The sequence below is a fragment of the Neovison vison genome, chromosome 4 (assembly GCF_020171115.1).
Source record: "Neovison vison isolate M4711 chromosome 4, ASM_NN_V1, whole genome shotgun sequence".
NCBI lineage: Eukaryota > Metazoa > Chordata > Mammalia > Carnivora > Mustelidae > Neogale > Neogale vison.
In genome coordinates, this window is record NC_058094.1 from 216,638,801 (window position 1) to 216,657,788 (window position 18,988).

Below are 18,988 nucleotides of genomic sequence, written 5' to 3' on the forward strand. Positions count from 1 at the left end.
AGAACAAGGAATTATGAAGGGGGTCACTGTATTTTTAAAACTTAGTTAGAGAAAGCTTCTCTGACCACATGAGATCTGAGCAGACCTGAAGAAAGCAGGTAGTAAACCGTGTAGATAATATCAGAGATTAAGAATGTTCTAGGCAGAGGGAATGGTACAGCCACATCAGTGCAATGAACACATATTATTTTCCTAATCAGGAAAAAACCAATAAAACTATTGTCATAGTGAAAATGCATAAAAATATTTAAAAGCACCATTCCAAGGGCTAGGAAAAAGAATCTGATTTTATAAATTCCCAAGACTCTATTCAGCCTCCCCAGCCCAGTCCCCCAGCCCATCCTCCATCAATACCTTGAAGATGATGAGGTAAGGGGAAAGGTAAAAGGTGAGATGAAAGGCGAAGTGAGGAGGTGAAACGGGTGAGATGTGAGGTGAGAGGTGACGGGGGAGGTGAGATGGGAGGGGAAGGGGGGAGGTGAGAAGTAAAGGGGGAGGGGTGAGATATGAGGTGAGGGCTGAGGTTAAGGGTGAGGTGAGGGGGAGGTGAAAGGTAAAGGGTGAGAGGTGAAGGGTGAAGGACGAGGTACGATAAGAGGTGAGGGGTGAGGTGACGAGTATGAGATGAGAAGTAAAGAGTGAGGTGAGGGGTGAGGTGAGGGGTGATGGGTGAGGTGAAGAGTGAGATAAGAAGTAAAGGGTGAGGTGAAGGGTGAGGTGAGGGGTGAGATGACAGGTGAGAGGTGAGGTGAGGGATGATGGGTGAGGTGAAGAGTGAGATGAGAGGTGAGGTGAGAGGTAGGTGCAGTGAGTTCGGGGGCGGTCGGGGTGAGGTGAAACAGTCCTGAGGCAGACAGGCCTGGACATCCTAGCTGATGCCACAGGCCAGGTGCAGGGGCTGTGACTCCTCTCCTGGCCACCAGGCTCTGACCTGCCCCTTCCCTGTCCCCATGCAGATCTGGCCTCTGATGGTCTGCAGAAGCCCTTGCTTCCCGCCTCTCACCTGAGCCCACTGAACACCTGTCGTGTGCTCCCGCCCTGTCCCCAGACTGTGGCTCCCAGCTCTCACAAGCGTCCACTTCTGCTACCCAACCAGCGAGCCCCCACCCAGCTTCACTTTGTTTCTGTTTAATAACTGTGGTTAAAAACACACACACATATAACCGAAAGTTCACCATATCGACCTCCCACTTCTGCGCACACAGCTCCATAACGTTAAGTGTCTTCACACCGGCTGTGCCACCCACCAATCTCCAGAACACGTTTCATCTTGCGGAACTGAAACTCTGTCCCCATCGCACACGACGCCCCCATTCCCTCCTCCACGCAGCCCCTGGAGAGCACCATGTCCCCGGGACGCTGACAACTCCAGATACCTCACCTAAGAGGACTCCTGCAGGTTTTGTCTTTGGGTGACTGGCTTATTTCACTTGGCGGAATGCCAAGGTCCGTCCATGCTATAGCGTGTGTCCGAATTTCCTTCTTTTTTAAGAAGGAATAATTCCATTGTGTGTATAAGCCGCATTTTGTTAATCCGTCGTCTCCTGACAGACACCTGGGGCCCTTCCACCTCCACCTCAGCTTGGACACCTGTTTGCCTCAACGAGCTGCACGTGTTCCCGCGGGCCTCCACAGCCAGCCGCCCTGACTCCTGCTATCGGGGCAGAGAAATTAAGGGCTAGAAAAAAGGCTCCCAAACCCACTCGGGCCCCATGGGGGTGGGGGGGGGTGTTCTGTGGGGAGAGGCGGAGTGGGGCCAGCGCTCTGACTCGCACGTCCAGCCAGACACCAACGCAGCTCTGAACCGACTACTCTGCTCCTGCTCCTTCCCCCGGTTTGCCCCATCAACTTAAAATCTGGGGTGGATTTTTACAAGGTAAAGCCTCCTCCACAACTGGGTACCACCCTAAATTCTCTGAAATGCACCCAGCCTCCAGGAGACACAGCCTAGGCCAGAGCATCTCAAACCTTAGTGCGCGCACAAATCCCGGGTGAGGGGAGGTCAGAGGTGAACTCTGGGTAGACGTGGGGAGGGACCAGACTCTGTGCCTTTCTAACAAGCTCCCAGGGGCTGCTGATGCTGCGCGTCTGTGGACCACACCTGGAGCAGCAGAGGCCTCGCGACTTGGCCACCAGTTCACACCTGTCTCCTGGGCTTTGCCCAAGTTCACCTCAAAGCTGGCTTCAGAAGATGGTTTGTTTTGTATGTTTGAGGCTTCCCCCTTTGAAAGCTCCCCGGCGGTATTTACCCAGTGTTTTAAAGCCCTTTAGGCTGTCTGGCTCCGAAGTTAATCCTAGCGTCCAAAACCATAGTGATGAAGGGTCGCTTCCGCAGGCCCAAACAAGAGACAGGAGAACAAAGACAGAAGCAAGGAGTTTTCTAAAGGACTCCGCACGGCTGGGCATCCCCCCACCCCCATCATCAGGAGCAGGAGCCTCCCCAGTCGGACCTTGCACCAAGACTTGCCAGGAGGTAACCCAGGAGCACTGTCGCCCGCTCACTGCCCGCCAAGGCTCTGGGCCACCCAGGGCTGCTGGGGGGCGAGCAGACCGCAGGCACCTGACAGCTGAGGCTGTTGTCTCAGTTGTCTCGGGAAACCAGCTGTATTTTCTCGAGCCCCCGGTTCCTCCCCTGCTTGCCGTCCTCCCAAAAGTTCATCTTGTCTACCTCTCTCTACAAAGCTACCCTCTCCTCCATGCTTCTGTCTGCAGGTGAGCCCCCCCATTTCTCCCTCCTGCCCCCTTTCCACCTCCTTTCCACCTCCTTGAGCCCCACTCGGTGTTGCCGTGCTCCTCTCTACTTCCTCAACTGCACAAGTGGTCCCTACCTTTCCACACCCTCTTTTACCATCCCCTAACATTCCGCCCTATTTCACTCCTAGAACAAACACAGCAGCAGAACCACCATCCCATCCCGGCCCAAAGTGACAGATGGCCCGCAATCAACTGCTGGTCTGCCACCAGGAAGCACACCCTGAGGCTGAAAAACTTGTGTGGGCTGACCCTCCGTCTGAGGTGGGTACACCTCAGTCTTCAAAAGTTGAGTGCCTGAGGGGGACAGGGAGGCCCCAGGCCCTTGGAGAGCTGGGGATTAGCAGCCATCTACCAAGTGGTATGGCCGTATTTCAGTATTTTCACAACCAGCCAAATGGCCATAATGAATGAATGGGTTAAAAATCAGGGTGGATCTAGAGAATCATTTTGTCCTGAAGTTGCCTGGTCAAAGGCAGTAGGGCTCTTGCACGCTATTCACACAGACTCAGTCCCTAAGGCAGGTGCATCTCAAGGTCCCTGAAGATCTGGAAGGACTCCAGAGTAGTGCGGGCTGACTCAGGCCCCGGGGATCCAATACCACTTGCTCCCAGATGGTTGGAACAGGAGGCACCGCATCTTGGCCCAGTGCTTCCCAAACTTCAGGTGCGTGTTCGAAATCACCTGAGGAGCTTGTGAAAATGCAGATTCGGACTCAGGAGGTTCGGGGTAGGACCTGAGATTCTGCATTTCTAACAAGCTGTGGCCCACGCTTTCAGAATAAGTAAAAAGTTTAGATTTTCACTAACGAGGAGAAGCAATGCCTGAAGCCATAAGCCATAGCATTAGCGCACCTGAAGCATTATCAGTGAAAATGGATAAAAAAGGAAGAGACAAAAAGAAAATACAAGAGAGCAAAGTATGTGTCCCACGGGTGGGGATGCAGGAGGGGAGAGCAGAGGAGGATATTTTTAAAAACAAAAAGAATTGAGGGGCGCCTGGGTGGCTCAGTGGGATAAAGCCTCTGCCTTCGACTCAGGTCATGATCTCAGGGTCCTGGGATCAAGGCCCACATCGGGCTCTCTGCTCAGCAGGGAGCCTGCCTCCCTCTCTCTCTGCCTGCCTCTCTGCCTATCTCTGTGAAATAAATAAATAAAATATTAAAAAAAAAAAAAAAAAGAATTGAATGAACTGCCTTTGGCAAGTCACCGGGCTGGAACATCTACAGGACAGGCAGACATTGACACAAACATTCAACACAAACAGGACTGTCGCTGTCTATAACAAGTGCAATCCAAGGTATCCAACATGTGGACTTGAAATATAAGAGGTAAAGGGAATTCAGAGATCATCTCAGCGACCTCTTCTGACACCGACAAAAAAACCCAGAGCAAGCTAACTCGTCCATAGTCACAAAGCAAGTTACCAGCAGAAAAGAACTCACTCGGGTCTGCGAGCTCACAGTTCAGTGAGCTCCCCCCAACAAATCATGCTGCTTAAGCCCAAGAAAGCAACCACGTCACTGTGAGCTACGCAACGTGAAACAAATTGGATCAGTTACAGCAGCATCTTCCCATCTGAATCAACCTAGTGTAATTTTAATTACAGTAACTAGCTGCCTCTAGCACCCAGGGCACACTGATAGAAAACCTGTGTCTCCTAGGTCCCTGGTGAGTTTTAACAACTCCCTGGCTGGGTTCTGTTTTCAGGATTCAGGGAGGCATTTCCTGACAAAGATGGCAGCCACTGTTCCCCAGTGGCCAGGACTGAGAATTTAAAATGAAGTCCTCTACGCCCTTTGACTCCCAACCAAAAGAAAACCAAGCCAACAAGATAGAACCAAAAAAAAAAAAAAAAAAAAAAAATTGCAACGTCACAATTTTGAATCAACTGTTCTAATCATTAAAAGACAATTGCGAGATATTAAGCAGTGTGTCCCCAAAACTTCCAATTACTGGGTGTAGAGTCTCTGGATCAGTGGTTCCAAAGTTTAAAGGACCTAACAATCAACTATGACCTTGTTAAAAATGAATATTCCCAGGCACCACCACTGAAGACTCTAATATAGGTCAAGGGTGAGACCCAGGAATCTAACTTCTTAACAAGCACCCCCACATTCCTTAGCGATACTGAAGCAGGGGGCTGGAGAATCACACTTTTGAATCATTTCAAGTCTTTGTTTATAAGATACTAAACCAAAAAGTACAACAAATATTCACCTCAAAATGGCTAATAGCAAGTACATTAAGATAAAAATTTAACATGTCGAGAATAAATGCAATGAAAAAAAGTTAAAAAAAGAAAAGCAGAACAGCAGATTTTGCTAATCAAAATAATCAAAACTTCTGCATTTCTAAATTGTATAAAATGGAAAAGAAAACCCATTGGAAGGGAGAAAAGGCAATCAGCAGGAGAGAAATGGTTGCTATCCTTAACATGAAAAGATTTAAATATATACCAACAACATACATGTGAGCAAAAACACAGAGAGAATTCACAGAATACAAATACAAAATAAACCAAAAATAGCCAACCCAAAATAAAAAAAACTTAAGCGGTGGGTTACAAATTTATTCTATGAGAGTTTTTTTTTAAGATTTTATTTATTAATTTGACAGAGATCACAAGTACGCAGAGAGACAGGCAGAAAGGGGGAGACGGGGAAGCAGGCTCCCCACTGAGCAGAGAGCCCCACGTAGGGCTCGATTCCAGGACCCTGAGATCAGGGCCTGAGCCAAAGGCAGAGGCTTAACCCACTGAGCCATCCAGGTTCCCCTCTATAAGAATTTTAAAAATAATGTCCAATGCTGATGATGATGAAGTGAAACAGGCCATTGTGTAAGTTACTAAGGTTTATTTCAGCATCATGGCCATACAGAACAAGTCAATTCACTCAACAACCACTTACAGAGCACCTAGTAGGCACCCAACACACTGAACATGCAAAGGTTCAGCCTGGTGGGTCTTAGATTTAAATTGCATTCTAATTCTCCCTTTAGAAACATATGCTAAACACACACACACACACACAGAACTATAAAACCTTATCTACATAGCTATTCATGGTAGCATTATTTATAACAGCCAAAAAAGCTGGAAATAATAAAAGAATAATTAAGGAAATTATTAGGATGAAACAGTTTCCAAACAATAGTTAATGAATAGGAAAATGCTTAAGCTAAATATTAAGTGAAAAAAGTAATAAATGTAATGATACCTATAATTCCATTTTCACCTTTTGAATGTTAACAAAGAAAAGACTATTTACAGTGCTATCTGTGGGCTGCAGGGTCATGGTTACCTGTTTTCTGTATCTTTTAGTAATTTCCAAAATCTCTGCAAAGTTATCAATTTCATAGTAACCATTATTTTTAAGAAAGACTTATCCATGAATAAGATGAATAAATGGAGTGCAATTCTTTCTTTTATATTGTAGATATAGGATCGCCTAAAAAATGCAATCAAAAGCAAGTCCAAAGTACTTCACATTGTTTCCACAACAGTGAACAGTCAAGACCAAATTTATAAGTGTTTAAACAAACAAAAAAGGGCACATTCAAGATTCTGAATGAGACAGAAAGAGACAAGAAATCAATAAAACACAGAAATTTAAATAAAGACTGAAATAAGGGGACCCACTGAAAGGTGGACTCCATTTAACAGAAGTTAACAAGGAAAGAGAAGCCTGCCGAAGGAGATCATTTTCCAACAGCCTTGAAAGGGACTACTGCCTAACCCAGGAAATCCCACACAGGATTAAGACATGCCATTTTCTGAATCAGGCTCTTTAGAAACAGAACCACTGCGGCAGGGTTCGGCAAAGCCTCCCCCATCCCCACTCCGCTGGTGAAAAGGAAACACTCAGGACTGGGAGCCAGAGGGTCCTAGTGGCACAGAGAGGAGACACGGGCCAACTGAAATGCAACCTCTTCCTAGGACCAACCAGCATGCACCAGCCCACGTCTTCTACATCAGGAAGGGACCCTCCACCACTGTGGATCGTCACAGCCTTCAAGAAGTGGGTGAGGGGCTACCTTTAAGATGTTTTTTCTCGAAGGAACAGTCTATGCACGGATCTGCACCTGCTTTGAGTTTCCAACTGGAACTCTGGGGACAAACCCAGGGTCCTCTACTTCTTCAGCTGCTATTCTATCACCTGGTCTAGAAGTAATTGTACGAACCGGTGGAACCCAAAACACAAATTACTGAAAGGAAGACGTCTCCACCTCTGTGATGTCAGCTCCAGCACAGAAATACACTGAATTTCATGTGTCCAGGGTGAATATTTGTATCGGGGGTTGATGGGAAACAGGAACGACTAAGAGAAGAAACTTACGGAGGGACAGTGCAAACATCTCCGCTATATACTTTAAGTTTATCAAAAAGAATTACTTATTCTCTGCACATCTGTGGTATATGCATATGGGGAAGCTGCGCAGAAGTTAAATGCATAGAGTCTGAAATCAAACTAACCTAAACTCCTGAAGTCTTAGTTTCCTCATCTGTAAAATGGGGCTAATCCCACCCAACTCGCAATGGGACTGGATCGTGTCTATAAAATGCAGCACCTGGCACCGAGGAAGCACTCAGTAAATGGAAATGATTAACGTCAGGTCCCTTCACAGATGAGTCCATTAGTATCAGATGGGCTTTCTTTGCAGATGAAAGCCAAGGGCACTCTTCATGATTATCTCTTCTCACAGAAAGCCCTGATTCTCCTCTCCTCTAGACACGCAGGGCTGGAACACACAGAAGGCGGGACTGGGACCTGAGCCGCTAGGTTAGGAAAGTTGTTTGCACTCTGTATACTGCCTGCAAGAGACCTGTTTTGTCGCCCCAGCTCTGACAGGGCTCCCTGAGCCAGGGTTCCACCCAGCCACGGGAAATCTTTGCAGTAGCCTCAGGTGCCTATAAGCCTACAGGTCACAGGGTAGCAGGGGGTAACAGAAAAGCAATGAGTCTGCACCAACTAGCCAGTGACCTTGACCAAGCCAATTTTCTATCACTCTCCTCTGTAGTAAGAGGAGAGGTTTCACTCTGTGATCCCCAAAGTCCCTTCTTGTGTTTCTATTGTACCATCCCCTGGGGGACACTGGTTATAATTCTGACAGTGATGTCCCAGGGACACCTTCAAATGTGTTCCATTTCCTTCCAAAGCCACTTGGCAGTCCTTCGGCCCTGCCCCCGCGAAGGGAGCGTTTGCAGGAGCTTCCATGGCTCTGTTTGTGTTCACTGGGCAGCCGCTCTCCACCCAGAGCTGCTCATTCCACCTCTCCTTCTCTGCCCCAAAGTGGTGGAGGGTGTGTGCTGGGGCAACCACTGGTTTACCGGGTGTCAGCTCAGAGAAGCTTTCCAGAGCATCCTGTGTGTGTGCTTCGTGTGGACAAGTAAACATTTCAGAGAAGCAGTATGAATTAAATCATTTCAGCAACAAAACCCGCCCACATGCTCCTTCATAAATGATGCCTCTTAATTCCAGGGTGACGAACAGTCAGTAAACTGCATCTATTATAAAACAACCCTTCCTCCTCTCATGCCCCGACACTGAAGAATCACAATATTTTCCCACTCTATTGTACTGATGCCTTTGCAGAAGTAATAGCACTAGCTATTTCCCTGGAAAGATCCATGGCCAGGGCGCTTTCCAAGAGATTTTCTTTGAATGTTCTTTGTGTCCTGGTGCACTGGGGGACACCGCCAGCCTGCCTGCATCTGGGGGACGCCGGGCCGCTGCGAGTAACGCAACACTGTTTTAAAGCCCACACACCCAGGCTACCCCTTCGCCCCTACAATGAAGTATTCCCGAACATCTGACACGCCACACTGGCACAGCCATGAACAAATACAATTCCAGTGCCTGCGTTTTGCAGAGAAAATAAAGGCACCTTTGGAGAAGCCACAGACCCGCCTCGGGCTCCGTGGATAACAGGAGGGCTTTGCAGACCTTTGGCAAGACTGGCCAGAATGCGTTCGCTTTCTCGGTGCATTTTCGCCGTGCCTTTTATTGGCCGGGCCCGAGAAGAACGGAAAAGCATCTCAAGAAAGGAGGACTAGGGAGCCGTGGAGAATAAAAGAGGGTGGGCGGGGAAAGCAGGATTTTTTTTTTTTTTTTAAATAACAGCAATAAAAAAAGGCAGGGTCGCGGCCCGAGGGTCTCGGCGGTGCTTACCTGGGGCGCACGAGGCCGGCCGGGCCAGCAGCAGCAACCAGAGGCCGGGGAGCAGCAGCCCCGGGCGGCGGCGGAGGCGGCGGGCGCGGCGGGCGGAAGGCCCGCGGCCGCTCGGCCCCGGGGCCAGCGCGACCCCGGCGCGGGTCTTCCCCTCCATGGTCGAGCCTCGGCGTCGGCGCCGCGCCCCCGGCAGTCCCGGCCGGCGCCCCGGCCCGGCTTCGGGGCTCGGCGCTGTCGGGCCCGGGAGGGGCGGCCGCTGCGGCTGCGGCTGGGACGGGGCGCCGCGCACCGGCGCGGAGGGAGGCCGGCGAGGCGGGGGCGGGCCGGGGGCCGGAACCGCGGACAGGGGCCGCCAGCCGCACGCCGGCCTCGCCGCTCCGCCCCCTTCGGAGCCTCCGAGCGGCTGCTCGGCAACGCGCGGGCCCGGGCGCGGGGAGGCTAGCACCACCTCCCGGCCGGCCCGGCGCCTGCCTGCGGGGCTGCCAGGCGGCGAGCGCGGGGCTCGGGCGCGCCGGGGCTGCGCCGCGCGGGGCCGGTGCCGGGTCTCCCCCAGGTCCCGCCTCCCTGGAGGGGGGCTCCGGGGGGCGCGGGGGAGGCGCGGGAGGCCTGGGCCGGGCCGGCGGCCGGTGCCGCCCCGCCTCGCAAGGAACCCCGGGCCCCGCGCGTTCCGCTCCCGGGGGCGCCGGGAGGGAGGGAGGCCCGCGAGGAGGAGTGAGAGCCGGAAAACCTGGCCGGCCCCGAGAGCGGCGGGCCTCACGCTCCTCCGCCGGCGCCTGGCTTCGCTCTGCTCCGTTCCGTGCGGGGCAGCAGGTGTGAGCGGGGCGCCTGCGCTCGGAGGACAGCCTTCGGGGCTGCGGAGGGGACAAAGCGAAGCAAAGGTCGGGCTCCCTTCCCGAGAGCCCGCCGTGCAGTCGAGGAGGTGGGAAACGCGCGCACACAGCTCCACGCATCCTTTCTCCCTCCAGAGGTTCGGCCTCCTGTATGGGTCGTTCCGGAACGGCAGGACGCTCTGGGCCTGGGAGGCCCGCAAACCCCGCACGTAGTAGGCCTTCAGAAGGCGCCTGCTGAACCGAACCGCCGCAGAGCGCGCAGAGAAGCGCGCCCGTCCAGGCCCTCTTAGGGAAAGCAGCTATCTTGGGCAGGAGAGAGAAGATCGGAAGATAAGCGTTTGGGGAGTCAGAGTTTGGGGACGAGGGGAAAAGTGGAAAGCCAAGAGGGGAGTTAACATCGGTAAAATAGCTGCTACGGGCCAGGCGTCTAACTCCGAACACACCTGGTGTAAAGGTCTTGGAATGTGAACTTGGCAATTTGGGATCTTTGCATCCTTTTAGAAGGCTTGCACCAGGCAGGGGACTAAAGGTGTGAGTTGGAGACACTATCTCATTGCCTAGGAAACTGTAGTGGTTAGTGGAAAATGTGACTCATCTCCATTGATAAAAGGATCCCGCTTGCTCTCCAGTCTGGCTCCCCTGCGAGACCCAGCCTGGCGGCTCCAACCCACCTGGGCACCTTTCCCCCTGGCGAGATGACTGGAGAATCAGTAGTAGTCCTTCCTCTGAAGAAGGCTGAGGCACCCTCCTAGAAGTACCTACCTGTTACTTTCGAGGAAGATAATTGAGAATAAAGGATAAAGTTAGCTTTTGTTGATGTTCCTAATTTGTTTTGTACTTCATTATGCCTCCAATCGTAAACAGTGCTATGTTGGTAACAACTGATTCCCCACCAGCTTCCAGAGGGTTCTGCATACCTTGTCTTCAGCCCACAATCTCCAGATGAGTTCCTCTGGGAAAACTGCCTATTCAAGTATGTCTGGCCCGGGATACCTTGGCCCCAGATCTAGGATCTCTTGTTCGATGCCTTTCTTCACCCTCTGAACTCACTGTGTAAACACGTCATTTGACTACAGACCACTGCCTTGGGGTGGTTCTTAAATCGTCTTGTCCTCAAGTATTAGTTTATCTTTTATAAATGTATCCTTTGCTCTCCAATCAAATTAATACAAAGTTCCAAGATGATGTTATCCAGCTTAGGGATCCCCATAGCACCAGTAAGTCCTCATTATACATTTGTGGTCTTGAACCAGAGTATCCACGGGCCCAGGGAAGCGATTCAACCTTTTAGATTTGGCCCCAGCCTCCAGAGAGCTCCCACCCACACTAGTACCGGGGTGTCAGAGAAAGAAGTCTCCCTCTCCGTTCTCAGCCAATTTAAAGAAAATAAAATGGTTGCCGAGCCATTAAGAAGGGTTTGACATCAGTGGGATATAAAAATTGCAACTTAGAGATATTAGAAATGACTCAAGGTCACCAACTCTCTATAGAAAGACCCCTAGGGTCTCCTAGATTCCAAGCTCTGAAGGCATAAAACTGAATGTTACCTCTGTTAGGATTTAATGCATTCTGCCTAAGTGTCTAAGAAAAAGTCTCCTGGGGCTCTAATCATCCAGCTAGAAGTTTGTGTGACTTGGAAGGCCAAGGCCAACCAGGTGGTACAAGGTAGGGGCACATACGTGTGTAATCACACACACACCCATGCACACTTGTGCCTGAGAAGAGATCAAGACAAGGCCTCAGGGCATTCATACCAAATGAGGCAGAAAATAAATCCAACAAAAAAAAAGAAAGAAAACAAATCCAACAAACTCTTCTGAGCACCGTACTATAATGTGTTAGTGCTGGGGGTGGGGGAAGATATAAAAGAAGATTAAAATAGTGACTTTGGATATTATCTCATGCAATTTTCATTGTATAGAGAAAGAAACCACCAGGCAGGTGAGTTTATTTACCTAGGGCTGACCCTCAAGTAGAATCCCCATCTCCTATTTTCCAGTAAAATACAGTCTCTGGGGTGGGGTGAGGGGAGAATTAGCCTGGGTCCTCAAAAGGTTTGCTGTCTGATTTGGGGAAGGAGATAGGATCAGTGCCACCCTTAGACCTAAGCACAATGGGCCCCAGTTTACGGGAGGGCCCCAGAATGGGCTTCCTCCAACTGTACCTCTCCCCACAGGACAAGGAGTCCGAGAAGCCCAAGGAGCACCCCAGCAGGAGCCCACATCCCCCCATGGTCTGGGACCCAGGCCCCCAGCATGACCCACCAGTCGGCCCCAGGCTCACTTTCAGGGCCCCTGTGGCCTCTTCTTCCCAAAGGGTGAGTGGGCCAAGGTATGTCTGGTCCCAAGGCAGCCATGGGTAGTTGTCTGCCGGGGAGTGAGGGAACTGAGACGTGCAGGTAGGATGAGATGAGCCCACAAAGCCCAAGTGAATGAAGCCAAGAACAAGGAGTGGGCAGAGAGGGCGGAACAAGCTCCATATTCATACTCATATGGCTTGGCTGCCGTACTACTCAGAATTTCAGAGTCTGGGAATTCTGCTTTTGGCTTGTTTTTCTTTTTAAAGATTTTATCTGTTTACTTGAGAGAGAGCGCACAGAGGCAGAGGGAGAGGCAGACTTCCCACTGAACAGGGATCCCGACATGGGGCTCGATCCCAGGACCCTGAGATCACGACCTGAGCCAAAGGCAGCCGCTTAACCAGCTTAGCCACCCAGGAACCCCTCTGCTTTTGAACCTCGCCTACCAGGTCATTTTGAAGGTATGTTCGTCAAGGAAGGAGGAGAGTAATATTTAATAGGTTGCTTGCATGGCATATAAGTTTCTGATATTTCAACGAAATATGTGTAAACCTCCAGCTGTATTTTTGACCTAGGCCCCTTCATGCTGATGAGTAGAATAGAAACAGGAAGGACAGACTGACAGCCTGAAAGTTGGAGATGGCCAGAAGGCAGGAGGGAATGGAACAGAGAGCCCTGGACTAGGAATGGGAATAGCTGAATTCTGAGCTCTGCTCTCTCACATAAAACCTTGTCTTCTTGGGGAAAACTTGCTCTCAAACCTCAGTCTTTTCTTTTCTGATGATAGGCCTGATTATACCCACCTTGCCCAAAATATACATGTAGCAAATCATCACATTGTATACCCTGAACTTGTACAATGTTATGTGTCAACTCTACCTCCGAAAAGGCTGGAAAGAAAAGGGAGTAAGAACCATTGAACTAGAGGTTTAAGTCAACATTTTCTGCTAAAAATAAGAAGACAGTCATAGAGAAGAGAGAAAGTAGGAGCTGGGGTAGAACAAGGACTCAAATATCTGGATAAAGGGTCTGGACATAATTTTCTAGGCAGTGGGGTATCGTTAATAATTTTTGTGAGATATTATTAGAACCAGGCACAAGAAGGATTACTCCATTAACATTATATAAGATGATTTGGAGAGAGGAAGGACTGCGAGTGGAGAGACCAATTAGGACAAGATCTTAACTGTGCGTGCCTGAAGTATCAGGATCATAACATTTTTCACCATCAAATAGACAGAACTTTTAAAAAATTGATTATATCCATTTGTGCCATAGCATGGGGAAATAGGCGCTCTTGGATTCTACTCATGGAGGTATAAATTGGTATAGCCATTTTGGAGGACAATTTGGCCTTATCTATCCAAATTTAAAATCAGCTCACCATCTGGTATAGAAAATTCTATATGTAGATATGCTTTTGCGTGTCTCTCTGTCTTTCTTTCTTTCTTTCTTCCTTGGTGTTTCTTTTTTTATTGTTATTGTTCTTTAGTTAGGCTTACTTCAGACAGGTAAATTCAGTCCAGTAATTCCATCAGATAAAATTTACTGTTTTTAAAATTTACACTTCAATGGGTTTTGGAAAATGTATGAAAAATCCTATAGCCTCCACCATGTTCAAGATATAGAATGTTTCCATCACCTTCAAAAGTTCCTTTATGCCAGCTGGCAGTTTACCCCTGCCTCTACCCCAGTCCCTGATATCACCACTGATTTAATTTCTGTCTCTATAGCTTTGCCTTTCCCAGAATCTCCCATAAATGGAATGATACAGTATGTAGCCTTTTGTGTCCACTTTCTTTTACCTATTGTGTCTCTAAGATTCATCCACCTTGTTACATGTACCCATAATTTGTTCCTTTCTACTGCTAACTAGCATTCCATTTAATAGATGTACCACAATTTGTTTATCTAATCGCCAGCTGATGGACATGTTGGCTGATTTCAGTTTATTGTTTTGGGGGGTTGTTTTGCTTGTTTGGGGGCTATCATGAATTCAGCTTCTATAAATGTTTGCATCTGTGTGAATATATGTTTTCATTTTTCTTGGGTAAATATCTAGGAATTAAACTCCAAAATTATGTAACAATTGTATATTTGACTTTATAAGAAACTGCCCAGTTGTCTTCCAAAGTGAATGTAATACTTCACATTCTCACCAGCAATGTATAAGAGTTCCAGTTGCTCCACGTAACTGTCAGCACTTGCTTTTGTCAGTTTAATTTGAATAGTTCTAGTAGGTGTGCAGTGCTATCTCCTTGTGGTCTTATTTTGCATTTTCCTAATGACTAATTACATTGAGCATCTACTCATGTGCTTATTTACCATTGATATTTCCTTTTTGGTGAAGTGTCTCTTCAAATCTTTTACTCATTTTATAATTGGATTGTTTGTCTCCTAAGTATGAAGTTGTAAGCATCATTAAAAATCCTGCATACCAAATCCTTTTGCAGATAAGTATTTTGAAAATAATTTCTCATATTCCGTAATTTGTCTTTTCATTCTCTTGACAGTATCCTAAAAAAAAAAAAAAAAACAGAAGTTTTTAAATTTGATGAAACCCAATTTTTATTTTTTCCTTCTTCATTTTTTTGACTCCTGCTTTTTTGAGTCCTACATAAGAAATTTTTACCTAACCCAAGGTCACAGATATTTTCTTCTATGTTTCCCTCTAGAAATGTAGTTTTTAGCTCTTATGTTTAGCTCTATGGTCCATCTGAGTCAACTTTTATATTTTTGTGAGATAAGGGTTGCAGTTAATTTTTTTTTTTTATATGTCAGTTGTTACAACACCACTGGTTGAAAAGACTCCTTTCTCCACTGAACTGACTTTACACTTTCTCAAAATTAATTGCTATGTTAGTGTGGGTCTATTTCTGGACTTCCTACTCTGTTCCATGGAAGATCTATGTATTACATGTGAGATAAAGCAAGACATTGTATTGTGTAATCCCATTAATGAGAAAAAATGTGATTATAAATCCACTGCTTTAAAAAAGCATAAGTGTGGGACGCCTGGGTGGCTCAGTTGGTTAAGCAGCTGCCTTCGGCTCACGTCATGATCCCAGGGTCCTGGGATTGAGTCCCACATAGGGCTCCTTGCTCGGCAGGGAGCCTGCTTCTCCCTCTGCCTCTGCCTGCCTCTCTGTCTGCCTGTGCTCGCTCACTCTCTCTCCCTCTGTCTCTGACAAATAAATAAAAATCTTTATAAAAAAAAAGTATAAGTGTATCACTGGGTGAAGAAACAGAGTTTGGAGAGAGGGTTGGGGAGCAAATACATGAAAGGGAATGTTCACTTTTATGAAGAGAATCACTTGCTTTTTACTCTCTATATTATTCCATATGATTATAGTAATATTATATCATTTGCATTTTTAACACAGGCCTGTACTACTTTTGTATTTAAAATTTTTTGAGAGAGAGAGAAAGAGCATAAGCAAGCATGGAGCAGGGCAGGGACAGAGGGAGAGAGAGAATCTTAAGCAGGCTCCACACTCAGCACAGAGCCCCACAGTGGGCTTGCTCTCACGACCCTGAGGTCATGACCTGAGTGGAAACCAAGAGTCAGATGCTTAACTGACTGTGCCACCCAGGCGCCCCATGTATTTAAATTTTTTTAATAAAGACTTTGTGGGTCAGAATGGAAATTAGAAAATAGATGAGACATATTCTGGATCTTAAATCAACTGATAAATACAAGGGGAGAAAAAAATAACGGTTGACAACTCAGAGGCTCTGAGGTCATCGCTTCTCGGCCTTTTGGTGAAGATCAAGTGCAGAGAGTCTGAGGCCGTTTATGTCAGGATAGATAAAGGCAAGTCGGTTGGAGGGTGCAGGTTAGAGGGCAAGATCCTTGAGGTCAGAGTGGTCGGCTGTGGGAGCCCGGCCAGCACCCAGGGAGCAACGTTAACACAGAGTGCAGTGAGGGTAAGAGCATCAGCTTGGGAAATAAGGCAGGTGGGGCTCAAAACACAGACACAGAAATCATTTGCTCAAAGCTGTTAGCTGCAGATGTGAGGGTACATGACTGTGTCTGGGGAGAAAGGAAAGAAGAAAAGAAGAGGGCTGAGGACAGGCCCTCATGGAAGAATTTCATCACAGAAAAGCTGAAAGGGAGTGTAAAAAGGCAGAGAGACTTTGAGGAGAACGCTGAGAAGAACAAGGGACATGTAGTGTCTTCAAAGGCCTGAGGGAAGCTTCCAAAGGCAATGGTCGGTGTCAGGGATGACAAGGACTGAGAAAATCTCTTTGGACTTGATGACTGGTCATTAAAAAGAGACTTTCCATTGAGATGGTGAGGGTGAGAGGCAAACAAAGGAAAAGAAAGAGCTGCTTGTGAAATACTGGCTGCCAAAGAGAATGGTATCTAGTAGGCTTGAGACCTATTTTAGGACAGGGAAGACTAAGCATCCCTGCCAAGAGAAGAGAAGATGCCTGAAGACAGTGAGACGACAAAGTGCAAGAGAAGGTTCATTGAGTCCATTCTCAGAGCTTAGAGGAGACAGACTCAAGAGCAACATGTACGTCTTTTGAAAAGACAGGGCCAGTGACCCTATGTTCAGTATGAGGAGAGTGGCTTGATCGAATCATATTCCAGTAAGGAGGGAATGTGTGCTTCTGTTACAATGACTGTGAAGACACGTAGGACGTGTTTGGGTTATAATGTTAAATGGGACCAAAATGAAATATAAAATGGTTTGTGTGTTAATATAAATGACTAGAAAGGAATTGTGCAACATTTGAGATTGTTGCAGTAACGTAAGGGATTATGAGCATGTTACCCTTTGATGTTGTTGATAGATTTGTCTTTTCCATAAAAAATGTTTGGAATGTCTTCCTCCAAGAGAAGATGATACTGGATCAAGATGAAGGCTTTAGGTGGTCTCCAAAGTGACTTCTCATTCTTCCAACACCAGACGTCTCAGTGTTAGATGACAGGATTCGGACTTGGAATTGTGAAAACCCAAAAAAGGAAAAGATAGGCATGAACTACAGTAGGTAGGGAAGGTTTCACAGAATGGGTGAGGCTTAGTTGGGTCTTGAACAATGGGAATGAGGGAAAACGTCTGTTAAAAAGAGAGAGAGAGAAGAGGGTATCGCAGAGAAAAGTAAAGTAGAAAGGCAAAACAAGAGGGTAGAAATGAAGAGAATGAGGGCAGCGACCACTTGCCTCTCTGGAAGAAGAGCCACCTAGAAGGAATCTGGGGACAAAAGAGCAAATACATAGAACATGGTGAGATTGTAGCAAGCAAAGAATTCAGGTCTGCCATGGCCTAAACTAAATAAGGTTTCTCCCACTCTTTGAAAGTAGGCATAGCTATGAAACCTTTCTCCGATGGAAATGGCACAAAGTGGAGAGTAAACCCCACTTTCAGAAAGTTGGAAAGACGTACATTAATACAGTAACAACTATTTTCACAAACGTGAAAATCTTCTTTGGATTTCTTTCCATTAGCAAAAACAGGTGCTAACACAAGTCTTTGGTAAAAACCAACTGGCCTAACATGAACCTTCAGGAAGTGTAGGATACCTGTCATTACTTTAATTTACCTACAGAGGAACTCCTGCCTGTCAAAGGGGAAGCCAGCGGGTGGGGGTTGGGGACACGCAAGTGACATTGTCAAGCACTGATTACCACAGCTACAATGTGTTTTCTTTATTATTATTATTTTTGTGTGTCTGATCTCTCTCAAAGGAGAGGGAGAGGAAGAGAGACTCTCAAGCAGACTCCCCACTGAGCACAGAGCCCAATGTGGGGCTTGATGAGGGGCTCAATCCCACGACCCTGAGATCAAAATCAACAGTTGGGTGCTTAACCAACTGAGCCACCCAGGTACCCCCAAACGCACAATGTTTAAACCAGGATCTTGTCTTGGAAACGGGATGGACATGTCTATCCTTGCACAATTTAGTGGTAAGTAAGAATGCTCCTAAGGCACAGTCCCAGACTTGCCTTCATCCATTGCAATTTGCCTCACCACCTTTCCCCCAACTCCTTCCCCCCAACACACGACTGCCACAGATCCACTGGCTCAGTCCTCTGCCCACACTCTCCATGGTCATTTCCCACTATAGCCCCAGACCCAGCAGCTCTACTGAGGCATGCCAAAAATCCACATTGGAATCACGGCAACAGTTGGTGAAAGCTGTTTTTAGAATCACCCTCATTCTCTGGCATTCTACTAACTCCAACTCACATATGACTGTGTTCTAAAACTCATCAACTCTGGCTCAGATTCCGAATGAGAATAATGATTGTAGACTAGCTCAGTGTCTTTTTCTTCCATCTTGTCATGAGTTCCGATCAATTCCATGAATCAATAAAGCCAAACCCACACTAACTAGGTATCTGTCTTGATCACCCTAATCCTCTAGAAAACTCCTTCTTCACTCAAAACCCTCAGTGGACACCCTTCCTGGGAGAGATCTCTGCTTCTGACCCTCTTAGACTTGTGGGCAGAGCATCCTCCAGGAAGCCTTCCGTGGTCTCCCAGAGGTGATCTGCCCTCCCTCTGTGCTGCCCAAAGTCCCTGGGATGCCTCCATCACGGCACTGAGCACACACAATAAAACTTCACTTGTCTCTAAGTTCTTCAAGAGCAGAGACCTTCTTGTTTTCGTCTCTATTCCTCAGTGTCTGGTGCAGCGCTTGGCAGATTACAGGGCTCAAGTAATGCTTGTTGAATAAATAAGTAGAAATATAGGGGCACCTGGGTGGCTCAGTGGATTAAAAAGCCTCTGCCTTCAGCTCAGGCCATGATCTCAAGGTCCTGGGATCGAGCCCCGCATCAGGCTCTCCACTCAGCAGGGAGCCTGCTTCCCTTCCTCTCTCTCTCTCTGCCTGACTCTCTGCCTGCTTGTGATTTCTGTCAAATAAATAAAATCTTTAAAAAAAAAGAAATATAAAAAATATGCTCCAAGCCAGACTCCTCCTTCACCT

The 18,988-nt window shown here is 47.6% G+C and overlaps 1 protein-coding gene across 1 annotated transcript in view; it reads right to left on the reverse strand.

The window, feature by feature from the left end:
• Positions 1-11,982, reverse strand: part of KIAA1549 (KIAA1549 ortholog) — a 135,291-nt gene extending 123,309 nt beyond the window's left edge. Inside the window, exons 1-2 of the mRNA XM_044247032.1 lie at positions 11,915-11,982; positions 8,921-10,035 (exon numbers count right to left, since the gene is read on the reverse strand). Coding sequence (XP_044102967.1) covers positions 8,921-10,035; positions 11,915-11,982 — 1,183 coding nt within the window. The remainder of the gene's footprint in view (positions 1-8,920; positions 10,036-11,914) is intronic.
• Positions 11,983-18,988: the final 7,006 nt, after the last annotated feature.